The sequence below is a fragment of the Nilaparvata lugens genome, chromosome 14 (genome assembly GCF_014356525.2).
Source record: "Nilaparvata lugens isolate BPH chromosome 14, ASM1435652v1, whole genome shotgun sequence".
NCBI lineage: Eukaryota > Metazoa > Arthropoda > Insecta > Hemiptera > Delphacidae > Nilaparvata > Nilaparvata lugens.
The window spans coordinates 3,669,688-3,686,682 of NC_052517.1; the positions used below are offsets into that span (position 1 = coordinate 3,669,688).

Sequence of the window (16,995 nt, forward strand, 5' to 3'; positions counted from 1 at the left end):
ATTTAAGTCAAAATAGAGTAGCTTAAATATTATTCTTTAACCAGGTGCTTTAATATAATCAATTATTAATATTTATGATCAATTTGTCAAGATTTTAATGAGACTCTTGCTGAGCTAGGTTACCTGCCTTAGTGTGGTTCACGTTATAATGGCAGTGTTGGATTGGCAATGGTATTGCTATCCTTGTCTATCATTCAACAAAGCGGATAGCGCTATCTCTTTCTTCCTTTGCTCTCTTGCCAGATCGTCTTTTAACAATGTAGAATTAATAATTAATTAACAAAATCTTTCATCTTAATTATGAAATTATTGAAAAATATAATTTCTTGCTTGATAGAATATGATTGATTATTTTAAACGAGAATGAACAGTTAATATTACATCAATAAACCTGTATCAGCTACCGTCTATAGAAGGCATTGACAAGACAGGATTGGCATCGTTTTTCTCCTATCTTTCTCCACTGCCATTATAACGTGGACCTCACTATAGTATCGTAATGAACTCTATATAATAAGAGAGAGTAGGGCTGTGTTTGTTCGCATCAAAACATGTCAACTTGTGGATTTCATACCGGAAAAACGGGAATGACTTAGATCTCAAAATTTTGCACATAGATTCTAAAAATATCAATCTCGTGCACCTCGAAGCCCAAATTTTAATTTTCCTTCCAGATTTTTCAGAATTAATGTTTAAAATTCATTAATGGTACATTCGATTTCATTAAAAAATCACCAAATCATATGGTCGAAATTAAAAAAGGAACATCTGTTTCTATATTGCTTTCTACCTGAAAAACATAGTTTTGAAACTTCGTTTTCCTGATGCAATGTTTAGGCCTACACGTGGCATGGATTATTAATTTTTCAGCTAGAACAATTTTTGAGACAAAGTGCTAAATAAACGTCCACAGTTTCATCAATGCTGTATCGGCAATATGAAAACGCATGCAGTTAATATGTCTTTGAATGAAGGTGTTGTTATTTACATAAAGAAATTACATTCTTCCATTTTTATTTAATTAAAATTTCTAAATTATTCGAGCCCTGATAGAATGACTAACGCAACATGTAAATTCTTAATCAACCGAGGATTTTTATAGGCCTATTTTGAATTCTTCTAAATTTCATTACGTCAAGTTTTAATAAAGACCCTTGCGAAGCACGGGTTACCTGCTAGTAAAAAATAATCCCCTCATTACTGTACCGTATTATATGATCTTTTATGTATTTGATTTCTTACAGTTGGGAAGCCTAGGTATGTACGATTACTGTACTGTATTATATTATCTTTAATGTATTTGATTTCTTACAGTGGGGAAGCCTAGGTATGTACGGGTGAATACCTTGAAAATTTCTACCGACGATTTCATAAAAATTCTCAAAGCTGAAGGATATGGAGAATTATTATGTCCCGACATTTATGACAAGTTCCTTGAGTTGGTCGAAGATACGTTGATCTATCAGAAATCGGATAAAATATTCATGAGAGATTTTCATGTGAAGGATATGCTGGTTTTTCCCAAGGATGCGTTTTTAATAGATCATCCTGCATACAAGGAAGGAAAAAATCGTCCTGCAGGATAAGGTAAGGATAAGTTTCAAGATTTTTTAAAGGAATTAAGTTGAATTGAATAAAATCTGCATGTAGGCCTCATTTTATATGATTGGAATACAAACTGGAATCAGCTTGAATTTGTTTCCAAACACTAAGGACGGATTCCGAGCTCGGGATTTGGCTAAGTTCTAGACTTTAAACAGCTGGAGTCAGAATTTTGGCTTTCCAAAACGGAGCGTAGTCGCAGTCATTGTCATAGTCACGTTTGAATTAAATTTCGAAAAACTAGAAAATTGAACACAAAATAAAATGAGGTGAAAATAGTGTAAAGTTTCAGCTATTTTGAATTATTTAGCAATGTTCAATTTCTCAAGGAAAAACGTTTCCAATTATAGAAATGAGAAAATAAAAACTGCTACTACTGTTATAAAAACTACGTCTACGCCCCGTTTTGGAAAGCAAAAATTCTAACTCCAGCTGTTTAAAGTCAAATTAGCCAAATCACGAGCTCGGAAACCGGCCCTAATAATTGCCAAAGTGAGGTCCTCGTTATAATGGCAGTATTTGATTAACATTGGTGTTGCTATCCTTGTCTATCATTCGACAAAGCAGATAGCGCTATCCTTTTCTAGATCCTTTGCCAGATTCTCTTTCACTGTTGTCAGATATTTTTTTAACAATGTAGAAATATAATTACCAAAATATAATTTATATAATTAACAAAATATCTAATCTCAAGTGTGAAAATTTATTATTTAATCATTACAAAATATATTTTTTAACCTTCCGGCAGTCGCGCTGTTGTAAAAAGTACAAGAGTGTCAAGTTTTTTGCTGCACAAAACTATTGAATGGGGTGGTGTCAGTGAATGAGTCACCTATGCATTCCAAAACTTTCCCCCCCATCACTCCACTGAGTTGCAGTATCAACCGAGCAATGGTTCAGTCTTTAGGTGCCATTTAGTCGCCACAGTGCATAACATAGGGAAAGACTGTATACGGCGACTGTAAACGAACCAATAACACAGAATTGATGGCTTTGCTTGATGTACCTCATTGGGCTATGAAATGGTAATCATGCAAATGTTCATAGGCGTAAAATAATCCAAGAAGATGGAAAAAGTAATTATACAATTAATTAATATGTTTTGACAGTAAACAGAGTACATAACACTTGGAAAATTGGATGTTGTACAAAATACAACACGCGACTGCTTGTGTGATTGAGTAGGGCGCGACTACCGGAAGGTTAAGGTAGTTTTTCTCTTTCAGATTAAGATATCTATTTTTATAGATCATTGTTAGGATTTTATTAATTAATAAATAATTGATTGATTCAATTTTTATTTTATTTTAGGCGAGTTGTATGCAGTCTTGCTGCTTTAGACCACCTCCTGGGTCAGTAGTACTAGATATGTGTGCCGCTCCAGGCATGAAAACCTCTCTATATGCTGCAATGGTTGGCAATAAAGGGTACGTATTAACGGGGTTCACCCTCTATAAAATAATCTCAAAAGAACATTTTTCAAAATTTTTCATACAAGATTGTATAGTCAGGTCCACGTTAAAATGGCAGTGTTTGATTAGCAATGGTATTGCTATCCTTGTCTATTGTCAACAAAGCGGATAGCGCTATCTCTTTCTCGCTTTGTTCTGTTTCCAGATCGTCTTATAACAATGTAGAATTAATAATCAATTAACAAAATGTTTCATCTTAATTATGAAATTATTGAAAAATATAATTTTTTGCTTAATAAAATATCATTTTAACCGAGAATGAACAGTTAATATTACATCAATAAACCTGTATCAGCTACCATCTATACAATCCATTGACAAGACCGAGGATCGGCAACGTTGTTCTCCTATCTTTCTCCACTGCCATTATAACGTGGACCTCACTATATATTATGTATCCTAAAGGATTAAAAAAAAATAAAATTAAATAAATAAATGTTTATTTCCCAAAAAAAAAACTAAAACTACAACATCAATTACACAAAATATTAGATAAATTACAATTACATACAATAGTTAGTTACAAAAAATTCTTATAATGTGTCCTCTACTTGTTTAGTTTTTTCTGTGTGGAAATTGACCTACTCCTCTATGGCCTACCATGTTCTAGAGTAGGTTTTGTTAGTTTTTTGTGCGTATTATTAATTAGTTAGTGTTTAGTAAGTCATTAGGTGGTTAGTTGTTATTTGAAATAATGTTTTCTATGTTCTGTCTTCCTTTGCTCATCAACCAATTGTGTACTATTGTTTTGAACTTTCTAGGATGATTAATCTGTTTAAAGTCTGCAGGAAGTAGATTATATAATTTTGGTGCTAAATGATTGAAATGTCTCTGGTATAGTGCCTTCCTTGCAACACTGGTGATGAGAAGATTCCTGTATCTGATTGGAATTTGATTTGGGTTTCATTTTGTTAATATTCCAAGACAGTCCAACCAATAGGAAGGTACCAAAACCAATTAATAATAATAATAATAATACTGAGGTTGATGCCCGCATAAGCTCTTAGGCTTGTGCGTGGGTAATGAGTGAGAGCGATGATGATGAGAGATGACGATTACTTTTTAGGTAATCGGGAACGACGGTTTATCGTCTCCTCCTAAAGACGGGATTAGTGATAATATGTTGAACATTCTATTCTAACTGGTTGGAAAATTATATTTTTATATTTCATTCAAATTTTCAAATTCTCTATTTTCTGCATAAATACAATAACAAGAAATGTCTGTATATCGCAGTCGTCATAAGTACAAATATATATACACATAGGTAACATGTTTTTTGTATTTAGTTAACATAATAAAAGGTTAGAAAAAGTCAGCCAGACAAAAACTCATTCAACGAGTAAAACTCTTCTTCTACAACAAACTTTTTAAGGTTTTTTTTTTGAACAAAGCATCATTATTAATCGACTTCAAGCTATCTGGTAATTTATTATAAATTTTAATACCAGTGACATTTATATCCCCTTCAGACAAGGCAAGACGATGTTGGGGAAGTAGCAGAACATTCTAGCAGAGCTACATTGATATTTATATTCTTCTTGAATGAAAAAAGACTACGAAATTGTCAATTTTTATATCAATTTATTATTGTCAATATATTGTCAATATATTATTGTCAATTGTCAAAATTTATATTCTTCCATTGTAATGTATTATCCATGTTATGGAAAGTAGGATTTTAAAACTTTACTTGTGTTTTGTTATTTTCGTTACAGGACAGTGTACGCCATAGAAAGACAACAAAACAGATATGACGATATGGTAAATATAGTGACCAGTTTAGGAGCCACATGTGTGAAAGCCATACATAACGATGCAGGGCTTGTGGGACCTGACACATGCGAAAATGTCGAATACATAGTTGTGGATCCCTCCTGTTCCGGATCAGGTTAGTTTAACCAGTGGAGAACTCGCTTAAAATGCCGATGATATTTTTGTAAAATAGAATAATAGTACCCTTTTTTGAAATTAAATGACCGAGCGAAGTGAGGTCTAAGATTAAAGTCGATGGCTTGGAATTTCTCTTAATGTTTTAATGTTTATATGTTGCGCATTTACGGCGAAACGCGGTAATAGATTTTCATGAAATTTGACAGGTATGTTCCTTTTAAAATTGCGCGTCGACGTATATACAAGGTTTTTGGAAATTTTGCATTTCAAGGATAATATAAAAGGAACCTCCTTCATACGCCAATATTAGAGTAAAAATCAGACTATAGAATATTATTTATCATAAATCAGCTGACAAGTGATCACACAGATGTGTGGAGAAGCCAGTCTATTGCTGTATTTCCATAAGGTCTATAGTTTCAATCAGGTACTTGTGGATGAGAATACTGCGTGAGGTCTACTGTTCACAGAGCTACTAGTAAAATAATAGATTAAGAATAAAATTCATAACAACTAGTTTCTGTGTTCACACCAACTTAGGGTTTAAACAAATTTCAAATAAACGTTTTACTAATAGTGAAATAGACGCTGATATTCTCTGGCAAACGTTCTATTAAAATATGTCGTTGGAATCGATTCCTTATGACTTTCACATGATTTTTAAATTTTCCCTCCCTTGATTAGGCTATTGATCCTTTTTCATCCAAAAATCATATCGCATTTGTGGTATAAATTGAGGATAAGGTCTCACAATTACCTTGCATCCGTTCTTGCTCTATAAAGGACTAGCAGGAACCTGTGCTCCGCAAGGATCTAATTACGAAATTCCCAAACTGAAAACTTGATCTACTGAAATCTTGAAGAATTTAAAATAGGTCTATAACCATCCTCGGTAAATTAAGATTCTATATACAAAATGTCAAGTTAATGAGTTGAGTAGTTGAGACGTGATGATGCGTCATTCGTGAATTTCCTATCCCCTACCTGTATAAGCCAGTTCTTTCCTTTATTATATTATAGATATAGACTAGCAGGTAACCCGTGCTCCGCAAGGATCTAATTTCAAAATTCCCAAACTGAAAACTTGATCTACTGAAATCTTGAAGAATTTAAAATAGGCCTATAACCATCCTCGGTAAATAAAGAATCTATATGCAAAATGTGAAGTTAATGAGTTGAGTAGTTGAGACGTGATGATGCGTCATTCGTGAATTCCCTATCCCCTACGTGTATATGCCAGTTCTTTCCTTTATTATATCATAAATTACCAATTATTGTTTCTTTTCTAGGCATGCAAGGTCGTTCTACACTCGAAGACGTTGAACTCCAGTTTCTTCCCAAAGACCATCCGAGCAGAGTTCAATCTGCAGTCAACCTGCAACGCATTCAAAAACTTCAGAACTTGCAGACTTATCTGCTTAAACATGCCCTATCGAATTTCCCGTCCGCGAAATGTGTCGTTTATTCCACTTGCTCGACAGATTCGCTGGAGAACGAAGCGGTGAGTATAAGATAAATGAATCAGTAAGTGAATAAAATGACAGTTTTTATTAGAAAAATTGTATCATAAAATTACAATTTATTAAATTTTAATAATAAAATAACAAACTTTAAACAAATAATAACTTATAACAAATTCAAATTCAATTTATTTCCAGAAAGTACATTTTACAATATATTCCCTGAAAATTACTCCCTCTAATATGGAACAAGTCAGTGTTTAGAGAAGTTGTCAATACAACAATAGGCAAAATACAATAAAGAAAAAGATGACTTTCTACTGTTGTAGTTTACAAGCATAAACTATTCAAACATATTTACATACAACAATACTAACACATAAAACAATTGAAAGAAATATAATTTCAAATTCTTAGCCAATAATAATAGAAATAGATTCAATAAACAAAAACTGATTGCTTCCTTTCTTATTAATTTTAATAATAAAATGACAATTTTTGTGTAGTTGAGAAGTTGATATTGTGGTAATTATTCATATCAAATGAAAAGACTAAGACATTGTCAAATACCACAGATTTATTGATAGTTAGAAACTATCTAATAAACTATCTAATAGTTTCTAAATATTTCGATAGTTTAACTAGTTTAACGAGACTAAGAAATTGTCAAAAACCACAGATCTATTGATAGTTAGAAACGATCCAATAGTTTCTAACTGATAGTTAGAAACTATCCAGTTTCTAACTGATATTTCGTTAGTTTAACTAGTTTAACGATAGTTTCTAACTATCAATAAATCTGTGGTTTTTGACAATTCCTTAGTCTTTTTATTCAATAAAATGACAAAATAGATGAATGAATAAATTGTTTTATATTATATTTAAATCAACTATGTTTGTATTATTTCATAGAATGGCGAAAAATTGGAAATGAATAACACATTTTTACACTTGACAATTGGATTAATATGTACCTGAACAGGTTAGTGTCTGAAATAAAAATAATACATTAAGGCTCAACTCACACTTAGGCCACTCAGGTGGAGAAGAGACTGGACTCTAGTGGAGAGCATGTGTTTCCAAATGGTGACACTCAGACCACTCGATTCTAGTCTCCGCGACGTCACCATTTCAAAACACATGCTCTCCACTAGAGTCCAGTCTCTTCTCCACCTCAGTCGCATAAGTGTGAGTTGAGCCTAAGGGTACTATAGTGTGGTCCATGGCAGTGGAGAATATTGGGAGACTATAGATGACGATTCTCTGCCTTGCCACTGCCTTCTATAGAGGTTAGCTGATACCGGTATATCTGATGTAATATTAACTGTTCATTCTTGTTTAAAATATTATCAATTATAACTTAATCCATTTAATTTTTCGAACAGGTGGTGTCGAACTGTTTGAACTGCGCTCGTTTGAACGGTTTCGAAGTGCTCGACTGTCGATCAATCATGAAAGACTGGAAGCATTTCGGCCACCCTAGCTACGATTGCGGGGAACGAACTGTGTATACTAGGGAGACGGATCTGATGAATGGCGGATTCTTCGCCGTTTTTGTGAGGAGGAAGGTGATGGAGATTGAGGAGGTGGAGGAGGGGGTAGAGGAGCAGGAGAAAGAGGAGGGAGAGGTTAGTAATATTTTTCCTTTCAAAGGTCCGGTTGCACAAAAACCTGTTTGATTTTTATCATGATTGAATGCCACGAAAACCAATTATTGACCGAGCGAAGAGAGGTCTAAGATTCAAGTCGACGGTTTGGCATTTCTCTTTATGTTTAAATGTTTATATGTTGCGCATTTACTGCGAAACGCGGTAATAGATCTTCATGAAATTTGACAGGTATGTTCCTTTTTAAATTGCGCGTTGACGTATATACAATGTTTTTGGAAATTTTGCATTTCAAGGATAATATAAAAGGTAATAGGAGCCTCCTTCATACGCCAATATTAGAGTAAAAATCAGACTATAGAATCATTCATCATAAATCAGCTGTCGAGTGGATTATAAATTGCATGCCATGACGCATGCAATTCAATATCTCAATGTAACTTAGTAAAAAATCAGCAGCTGTGTAGACTATTAATTGCATGCAATTTTATGCACTATAAAATCAACATTGATTGCGTGAAATAACGCAATTAGTTCTGTGAGCAGTAGTCCTCACGCAGTATTTTCATCCACAAGTACCTGATTGAAACTATAGACCTTATGGAAATACAGCAATAGACTGCCTTCTCCACACATCTGTGTAATCACTTGTCAGCTGATTTATGATGAATAATTCTATAGTCTGATTTTTACTGTAATATTGGCGTATGAACGAGGCTCCTTTTTCCTTTTATATTATCCTTGAAATGCAAAATTTCCAAAAACCTTGTATATACATCAACGCGCAATTAAAAAAGGAACATACCTGTCAAATTTCATGAAAATCTATCAACGCGTTTCGCCGTAAATGCGCAACATATAAACATTTAAACATTAAGAGAAATGCCAAACCGTCGACTTGAATCTTAGACCTCACTTCGCTCGGTCAATAACTAAAATAGGAAATATTCACATATTTAAAATAATGTAGTATCTTTTCTCAATATCTTTTTCTCAACCATGCTGTATCCTCAATCACTCTTGAAAGTTTTTCAATGTTATTTGAGAATGAAATACAAACAATACTCTTATTTATAGGTAAATATCAACTGATAAATTTATTTTTCAATCTGCTGTGAAGTGAAGAACTACAAGACTTAACCTATTTCGGACGATGTGTAACCTTATCTAAATTTGGGAGAGGAATAGCGCAAGGTTACCTTATTTTTTTCTCTCCCTATCATTTTGATAATATATGGATGAATAAAGTATAGAGTGAATCCGGATTAAAAAATACATGCACTGTTCTCAAAATTATTCTTAAACTTTTTTCAGGTTATTTGAGGCTGAAATACCAACAAAACTCGTGTATTTCATATTATTATCAACTAATATTTTACTTTTTTGGCAGGCTACAAGACTGGCAATCAAACTCCTTGATCCCAAACCCGGTTCAGTTATACTAAACATGGCATCCTCATTCAACATCTTGGACACTACTCTATCAATGGCCACTAAGATGCAAAATATGGGCAAAATTTATTTGTTCAATGACAAAAGACTGCAGAAAAGACTGAAGTTGTCTGGAGTAGAGTGTGCTGTGGTGGAGAAGGGGAGTGCTTTGAGCAGCAGTGATGCCAACTGTCCTGGGGTGGAGAGTGTTTTGGTGTTTCCTGAGTCGTCAGGTTGGTATTACTTCATTATTCATCTACTTATTAATTGATTCATGTTTGGGAGTTGTCAGGTTGGTATTAATTGATCTACTTATTCATTAATTAATTCATGTCTAAGATTCGTCAGGTTGGGTCTGATCTTTTTGTTCTTATTTCTATTATTTTATTGATTCAATGATACATAATCATTTTTTAAAATAGTTTGGTTGAGAATCAACAGGCACAGCCCAAAACTGTTCCTCCCCCGAATTTTGATTCATTAAAATAGTTAATTGTGTTGTAATTGATTAATTGAGTGTAATTAACTTACTTGTGTGGTATGATTATTGTATCTTACTGAACCTATACAGATACAGATATACTATAATAAGAATAGGTGATGATCCTTTCTCTGTCTCTCACGGTCCATGAAACTGTAATCGATCGCAATGCACAGTTAAATAAACTTTGACTGCAAATTATTCATTCATCTATTTATACATTGATAGATACAATAACATTCTCAACTATGAATGATTGGGAAAGAAACAACAGGCTTAAAGCCCAAAACTGTTCCTTGGGATACGTAAAGCCCAAAAATTGGTTATGTTTACACTTCATGATTTTACAATCAATTTACAAATTACAATCAATCCATAATCAAATCAACTCTACCCTAGCTTTATTTGTCTGCAACTTCCCATCAATCCATGCTCAAATCAACTATTCTCATATGTTCCAGGTTCCTCCAAATCTCATCCATCAGCTGATCCCAAGGTCATCCACCAAAAGTTTGTCCACAAACAATTCTCACAACTGCGCCATGCCCTCACCTCATTCCCGCATGCCAAACGCATCATCTATGCCACAGAATCCATACATGCAGCTGAGAATGAGGCGGTCATTGATGCGCTGCTGGTTGTGGCAAAGTTCCATGGGTTCATTTTGGCAGATGCCACAATGGTGGTTGCTGAGAGTGGTTGGGAGAATAGTTGGCGTGGATCGTGTCGGCAGTCGGAGTACCACTGTGGGGAAAAGTGTTTGATGCGGCAAGAGGAGGATGGTAGTGGGATGTTTGTGGCCATGTTTGAAAGGAACTCAAGTGCCAAAGGTGCAGAAAACGGAAGGGATGGTCAGGTGAAACGTAGCTTTGATGATGAGGGAAATGATGGATCAGGGGATTTTGGTGATCCTCAAGGTACCTCCAGGAAAGGGAATTCTGAGGGAACCTTAGGGAGTTCTGGCAAAAGTGGGAAAACCAAGAGACAGAAGACAGGAAAGGGATCTGGGAATTTGGGGAGCTCTGGAGGTGTAAATGGAAGAACCATATCTGGTGAAGATTCTGGCAGCCTGCTAGAAATGACGGATGTTGAAAGTCTTGGATCTTCTGTAAGTTATGATGATATTCCTGGGGAATTTTTTTTTGGAACAGGTTCTGTTGGCAATCTATCTGGAAAGGGATCTGGGAATTTAGGGAGATCTGGAGGTGTAAATGGAAGAAACACATCTGGTGAAGATTCTGTCAGTTTGCCAGAAATGATAGATGTTGAAAGTCTTGGATCTTCTGTAAGTTCTGATGATTTTCCTGGGGAATTCAGTTTTGGAACAGGTTTTGTTGGTAATTCTCCAAATTGTGTAGATGAATCTAGCTTTGTAGGTTCTGCAAGTATCTCTAGATCAAAATCTGGAGCGGATTTGGCCAGTCTGCCAAATTTTGTAGATGATTCTAGTTTTGAAGGTTCTGCAAGTGTGTCTAATAAATCAAAATCTGGAGCAGATTTGGCCAATCTGCCAAATTTTGTAGATGATTCTAGCTTTGAAGGTTCTAAAAGTGTCTCTAGATCAAAATCTGGAACAGATTTGGCTAATCAGCCAAATTCCATAGATGTTTCCAGTTTAGAAGGCTCTGTAAGTGTTTATTTGCCAAATTTGGTAGATGTTCATAGTTTTGAAGGTTCTGCAAATGTCTCTAGATCAAAAACTGGAACAGATTTCTTCAATGTGTCAAATATTGTAGATGATTCTAGTTCAGAAGGCTCTGTAAGTGTACATTTGCCAAATTTGGTAGATGTTCCCAGTTTAGAAGGCTCTGTAAGTGTCTCTGAAGGATCCATATTTGGAGCAAATTCTACCAATCCAACAAATTTGCCAGATGTTGCAAGTCTTGGATCTTCTGCAGGTCTTCCTCAAATAGCTGTATTTGACACAGATTCTGCAGTTGTTCCAAATATGACAGATGTCCCTAGTTTGATGACATCTTCTGCAGATTCCACAGTAGCAACAAATGCAACTGTTCCTAATTCTATGTCTTCTGTTTCTAATTCTGCATTAGTTGCAGATTCTGTGATACTACCAAAGTCAGACAGTGTTTCCAAGTTTGCAACTGCTACAGGGTCAAACCTTACTTCAGAAAATGCAAACATGGTGCAATTTCCAGAAGCTACAAAATGTCCAGAAAATTCGATATCAGAGTTTTATGTCAAGTCTTCATTAAATGCAAAATGTGACAATAGTAGCTGCTTCAGATCTAGTGGAAAGTCTCTTTTGGAAGTACCTAATTCTTCTACTAATGACAAGTCTCTGCTTGAAGTGCCAGACATCCCCTCACGTGAAACCTTCACATTGGACACTTTGAAGAACAACCCAGTTTGGCAGAGTATAATGACAAAGTTAGAAAAAGCTTTGGAGCTTACATCACCTGTAGATCTACCATTACTGAAAACATTAGCTGCTGATACTACATTTATGGCAAAGTTGTCTTCAAATTTCTCAAAATGTGCCGAAGTTCTAGAGTTATCATCTGAGGAGGAATCTGCAAGTTCTGTAAATCCTGAAATTGCAGAAAAACCGGCAAATACTACATCTTCAAGGTTTGTAGGTCTTGAAGTTGCAGAAACCCCTCTAGATACTGGAATTTCAAGGTCTGCAGATCCTGAAATTACAGAGAAATCTGTGAATACTACATTTCTAAGGTCTTCAGGTTCCAAACTCCCAAATACCAAACTTGCAAGGTCCGAATTTACCAAACCTGCAGAAAAACTTTCGGACTCAACTTTTGTAAACCATCAAACAGTTGTCCCAACATTTGTAAACCCTCAAACATTTGTCCCAACAATTCTAAACCCTCAAACATATGTCCCAACTCCTACATCTTCAAGTTTGTCAAACTGTCCCCCAGTTTTCAAGGCTTCACCTGATGATTTCTTCATCTTCAACAATAGAGGTAACAACGACCAAAGCAAAGATGGTGTCAATAAAGACTTTGATAATTTTGGAACTCCGGCGAATAGACCTTCGAGGAAGAGCAAAGGAATGAGGTTGAGGAGTGGTACGATAGTAAGAGGGGATCTAAGAAATGTAAGACCTGTAAGAGAGAGAACTCATTCTAAAAGTGAGAAGAAGAAGAGGAAAAGTAAGTCTGAGAAGAAAAGGAATAGAAGGAAGATGAGTGAGGGGGAAAATTGTTCAAATAATGGAAATAAGATACCAAAAATTGCTGAAAATTTGAATGCCACAAATGTAGTTTACTCGAATGTGGAAAATTGTCTTCCACAGGTCTTAACTCGTTCTGGAAGTGAGAAGAAGAAGAAAAGTGAGTCTGAGAAAAGGAGGAATAGAAGAAAATTGAAGGAAATGTATTTTAAGGGTAGGGGTAAGGAAGCTGAAATTGCTGAAAATTTGAATGCTACAAACGTAGTCTATTCGAATATGGAAAATTGCCGTTTCGGAGACATGAATGTTGTTTCCTTGAATATGGAGAATCGTAGTTTGGGGGATTCGAATGTTGGTTCTTCGAATATGGAAAATTCTCTACTACAGATTTTGACCGGAAGTAAGTTCTTCGTAATTGTTGGAAAAGGAAATAATACGGATGTTGTCACTAGAAATGAGTGTGATAATTTGGAAGGTGGAAGAGGAGGAAAAATTGATGAAACTGTAATAAAAAAGGAGCCTGATGATACAGGAAGTAGGAGAGAGAGGGAATGCTGGTGCGACATCACAAAACATTATTGTGGTGATTTGGGAGGCGGTGGTGGAGGAGAATGGGGAGGAGGAGAGCACAGGACAAAGAAGAAGAGGAAGAAAGATGGTGGTGTTGAGGGAAAGAATGGAGGTGAGAGTAAAAGAGAAAACTGTGGGAAAAAGAAGGAGACTAGAAATATATTTCAGTGGTGGAGGAATGTTGAATTGAGAAGGTGGAGGAAGAAGAAGAAGAATTTGGAGAAGAAGAAAGAAAAGGCGATAAAGAAGAAGGACGAAGAGGCAAAGACGGAGAATAAGGATGTGAAGAAGAAGAAGAAGAGGGAGAGAAAGAAGAAGAAGAAGATTGAAGAGATTGAGATGGAAATGAAGGATAAAAATGAGGAGGCAAGGAAGAACGATAATGATGAGGAGAAGAAGAAGAAGAAGAAGATTGAAGAGATTGAGATGGAAATGAAGGATAAAAATGAGGAGGCAAAGAAGAACTATAATGATGAGGAGAAGAAGAAGGAGAAGGATTTGGAGGAGAAGAAGAATGAGAAGGATGTGGAGGAGAAGAAGAAGGAGAATAAGAATGAGGAGGCAAAAAAGAACGATAATGATGAGGAGAAGAAGAATAATAAGGAAATGAAGGATAAGAATGATGAGATGAAAAAGAATGTGGAGGCAAAGAAGGAGAATGAGGATGTGGAGGAGAAGAAGAAGAATAAGGAGATAAAGAGGAATGAGGGGTGGAATAAGAAGAAACTTATTTTGCACCATCTCAAGTTGAAGGATGAGATGATGAGGAGGAAGAAGAACTTGAAGAAGAAACAGAAAAAAGAGGAAGCGAGAAAGAAGAATGAGGAGATGGAGAAGAATAATGATGAGGCGAAGGAGAAGAGAGAGATGATGATGAAGATGGAGAACATGAAGAAGAAAGAGGAAGTGAATAAGAAGAATGGGGAGATAAAGAGGAATAATGAGGAGGCCAAGGAGAAGAGAGAGATGATTATGAAGATGGAGAACATGAAGAAGAAAGAGGAAGCGAGAAAGAAGAATGAGGAGATGAAGAAGAATAATGAGGAGGCGAAGGAGAAGAGAGAGATGATGATGAAGATGGAGAACATGAAGAAGAAAGAGGAAGTGAATAAGAAGAATGGGGAGATAAAGAGGAATAATGAGGAGGCCAAGGAGAAGAGAGAGATGATGATGAAGATGGAGAACATGAAGAAGAAAGAGGAAGCGAGAAAGAAGAATGAGGAGATGAAGAAGAATAATGAGGAGGCGAAGGGGAAGATGGAGAATCAGAAGAATAACCTCATATTTCACCTGCTCAAATTGAATAAGAATGAGGAGTCGAAGAAGAAGAGGAACCTCTTCCTCCACCTCTTCAATGTGAAGAAGAAGGACGAGGAGATGAAGAAGAAGAATAAGGAGATGAAGGAAAATGAGGGGATGAAAAAATAGAGAAAAGAAAATAAAGAGATGAAGGAAAATGAGGGGATGAAAAGAATAGATAAAAGAAAAGAAATAGAAAAGAAAATAAGGAGATGAAGAGAAATTCAATAGTGAACGAGAAGGTGAACGGATTGAAAACAAAAGAGAAAAATAAGAAGAAAATGAAAATAAGTTTGAACATAAAAAATGAAGAAGCTATGAGTTTCAGAAGGGAAATGGGGGGATTTGATTGAATGAAAAGAAAAAATACACTGCTTTAGAAAAGATTTAATTTATTTATTTTTATTTTTGTAAATCCATTTTTTACTGGGAATAATATTTATTCTTATTGGAAAGTGCCTTTGAACCTTTGTAATTTCCAGTTGGAACCTATTTTACTTTTATTTATTATCAAGCATCAGACGAAACTTGAAAAGAAAATTGCCGTTTATTTATAGAATTCACTGTCTTATTTATTGAGATAATAAATTGATTTTGTTGAAAAATGTTTGTAAATCCGTTATTTCAAATTTTAATTCTTTTCCTATCATTCGACCTGAAACTATATCTTAAGCTCAACTGACACTTAGGCGACTGAGGTGGAGAAGAGACTGGACTCTAGTGGAGAGCATGTGTTTCCAAATGGTGACACTCAGACCAGTCGATTCTAGTCTCCGCGACGTCACCATTTCAAAACACATGCTCTCCACTAGAGTCCAGTCTCTTCTCCACCTGAGTCACGTAAGTGTCAGTTGAGCCTAAGAATTAATACATCAAATTACGTTATTTAGGCCCGGTTACATAAAACCCTGTTAAATTTTAACCCTTTGGACTCTATAAGGAATTCCAGGCTAGTCTTTCTAACTCGACCGCAAAGGGTGCGTTTACACCAAAGTTATTAAAAAAATGTTAATAACTTAATCCTGATAGATTCTATTAGATTGAACGGAACTTGACAAACACATGTGTTCATCATGTGTATGATAAGTTATGTTCAATCCAATAGAATATATAAGGATTAAATTACTAGTAGTTCTGTGAACAGTAGACTTCGCGCAGTTATAAATCACAGCCTCCTCTTATACTGTCCATGAGAGTAAATCCTGTCTATGTGTCGTGTCGGCGAGATATCGGTGTGAAAACGACTATAATGGCTGTTGGGGTTGGTGTATCAAAAATGCTAACATCAAAAGCTAATCTCCTTCAAGACATACTGGCAACAGGACAGCCCGAGTTCAAAGCAGAGAAAGGTCGAGAGACAATACTATGTTATTTTAGTTATTAATTGCATGCGTTATTGCACGCAATAGCTCATTAATAATAATAATATCGAGTGACCTGGCTGGCTCAGGTCTGGTGTCAGAGTTTTCAGGTCGCAACTGATCAATTTCAGGGCCTCTGACATGACCTAACGACTGCTTTTTAGGCAGCCGGGACCGACGTATTAACGTGTCCATCCGAAACACGGGAGTGGCCCGAGATAAATAGTTCATTTAATAGTGCATAAAAATTGCATTCAATGAGGCATGCAATTAATAGTCTACACAGCTGCTGATTTTTTATCAAGTTACATTGAGATATTGAATTGCTTGCGTCATGGCATGCAATTTATAATCCACTCGACAGCTGATTTGTGATGAATAATTCTATAGTGTGATTTTTACTCTAATATTGGCGTATGAAGGAGGCTCCTTCTTCCTTTTATATTATCCTTGAAATTCAAAATTTTCAAAAACCTTGTATATACGTCGACGCGCAATTTAAAAAGGAACATACCTGTCAAATTTCATTAGAATCTATTACCGCGTTTCGCCGTAAATGCGCAACATTTAAACATAAAGAGAAATGCCAAACCGTCGACTTGAATCTAAAGGTGCGTACAGATATATGCGCCGCGAACATGAGCAATTCACTTTTAATCAGCTGATGC

The 16,995-nt window shown here is 35.5% G+C and overlaps 1 protein-coding gene across 4 annotated transcripts in view; it reads left to right on the forward strand.

Annotated features, from left to right (window-relative positions):
- The window catches only part of LOC111061344, a 32,900-nt gene extending 17,567 nt beyond the window's left edge, over window positions 1–15,333 (forward strand). The window contains exons 3-10 of one of the 4 annotated variants that reach the window (XM_039440523.1): window positions 1,315–1,587; window positions 2,914–3,029; window positions 4,793–4,965; window positions 6,257–6,468; window positions 7,813–8,055; window positions 9,425–9,698; window positions 10,408–14,064; window positions 14,146–15,333. In XM_039440523.1, coding sequence (XP_039296457.1) covers window positions 2,923–3,029; window positions 4,793–4,965; window positions 6,257–6,468; window positions 7,813–8,055; window positions 9,425–9,698; window positions 10,408–14,064; window positions 14,146–15,095 — 5,616 coding nt within the window. In that variant the 5' untranslated portion in view covers window positions 1,315–1,587; window positions 2,914–2,922 and the 3' untranslated portion in view covers window positions 15,096–15,333. Of the gene's footprint in view, window positions 1–1,314; window positions 1,588–2,913; window positions 3,030–4,792; window positions 4,966–6,256; window positions 6,469–7,812; window positions 8,056–9,424; window positions 9,699–10,407 lie in introns of all 4 variants that reach the window. The other 3 variants (XM_039440524.1, XM_039440522.1, XM_039440521.1) reach the window with 3 other exon arrangements.
- Window positions 15,334–16,995: the final 1,662 nt, after the last annotated feature.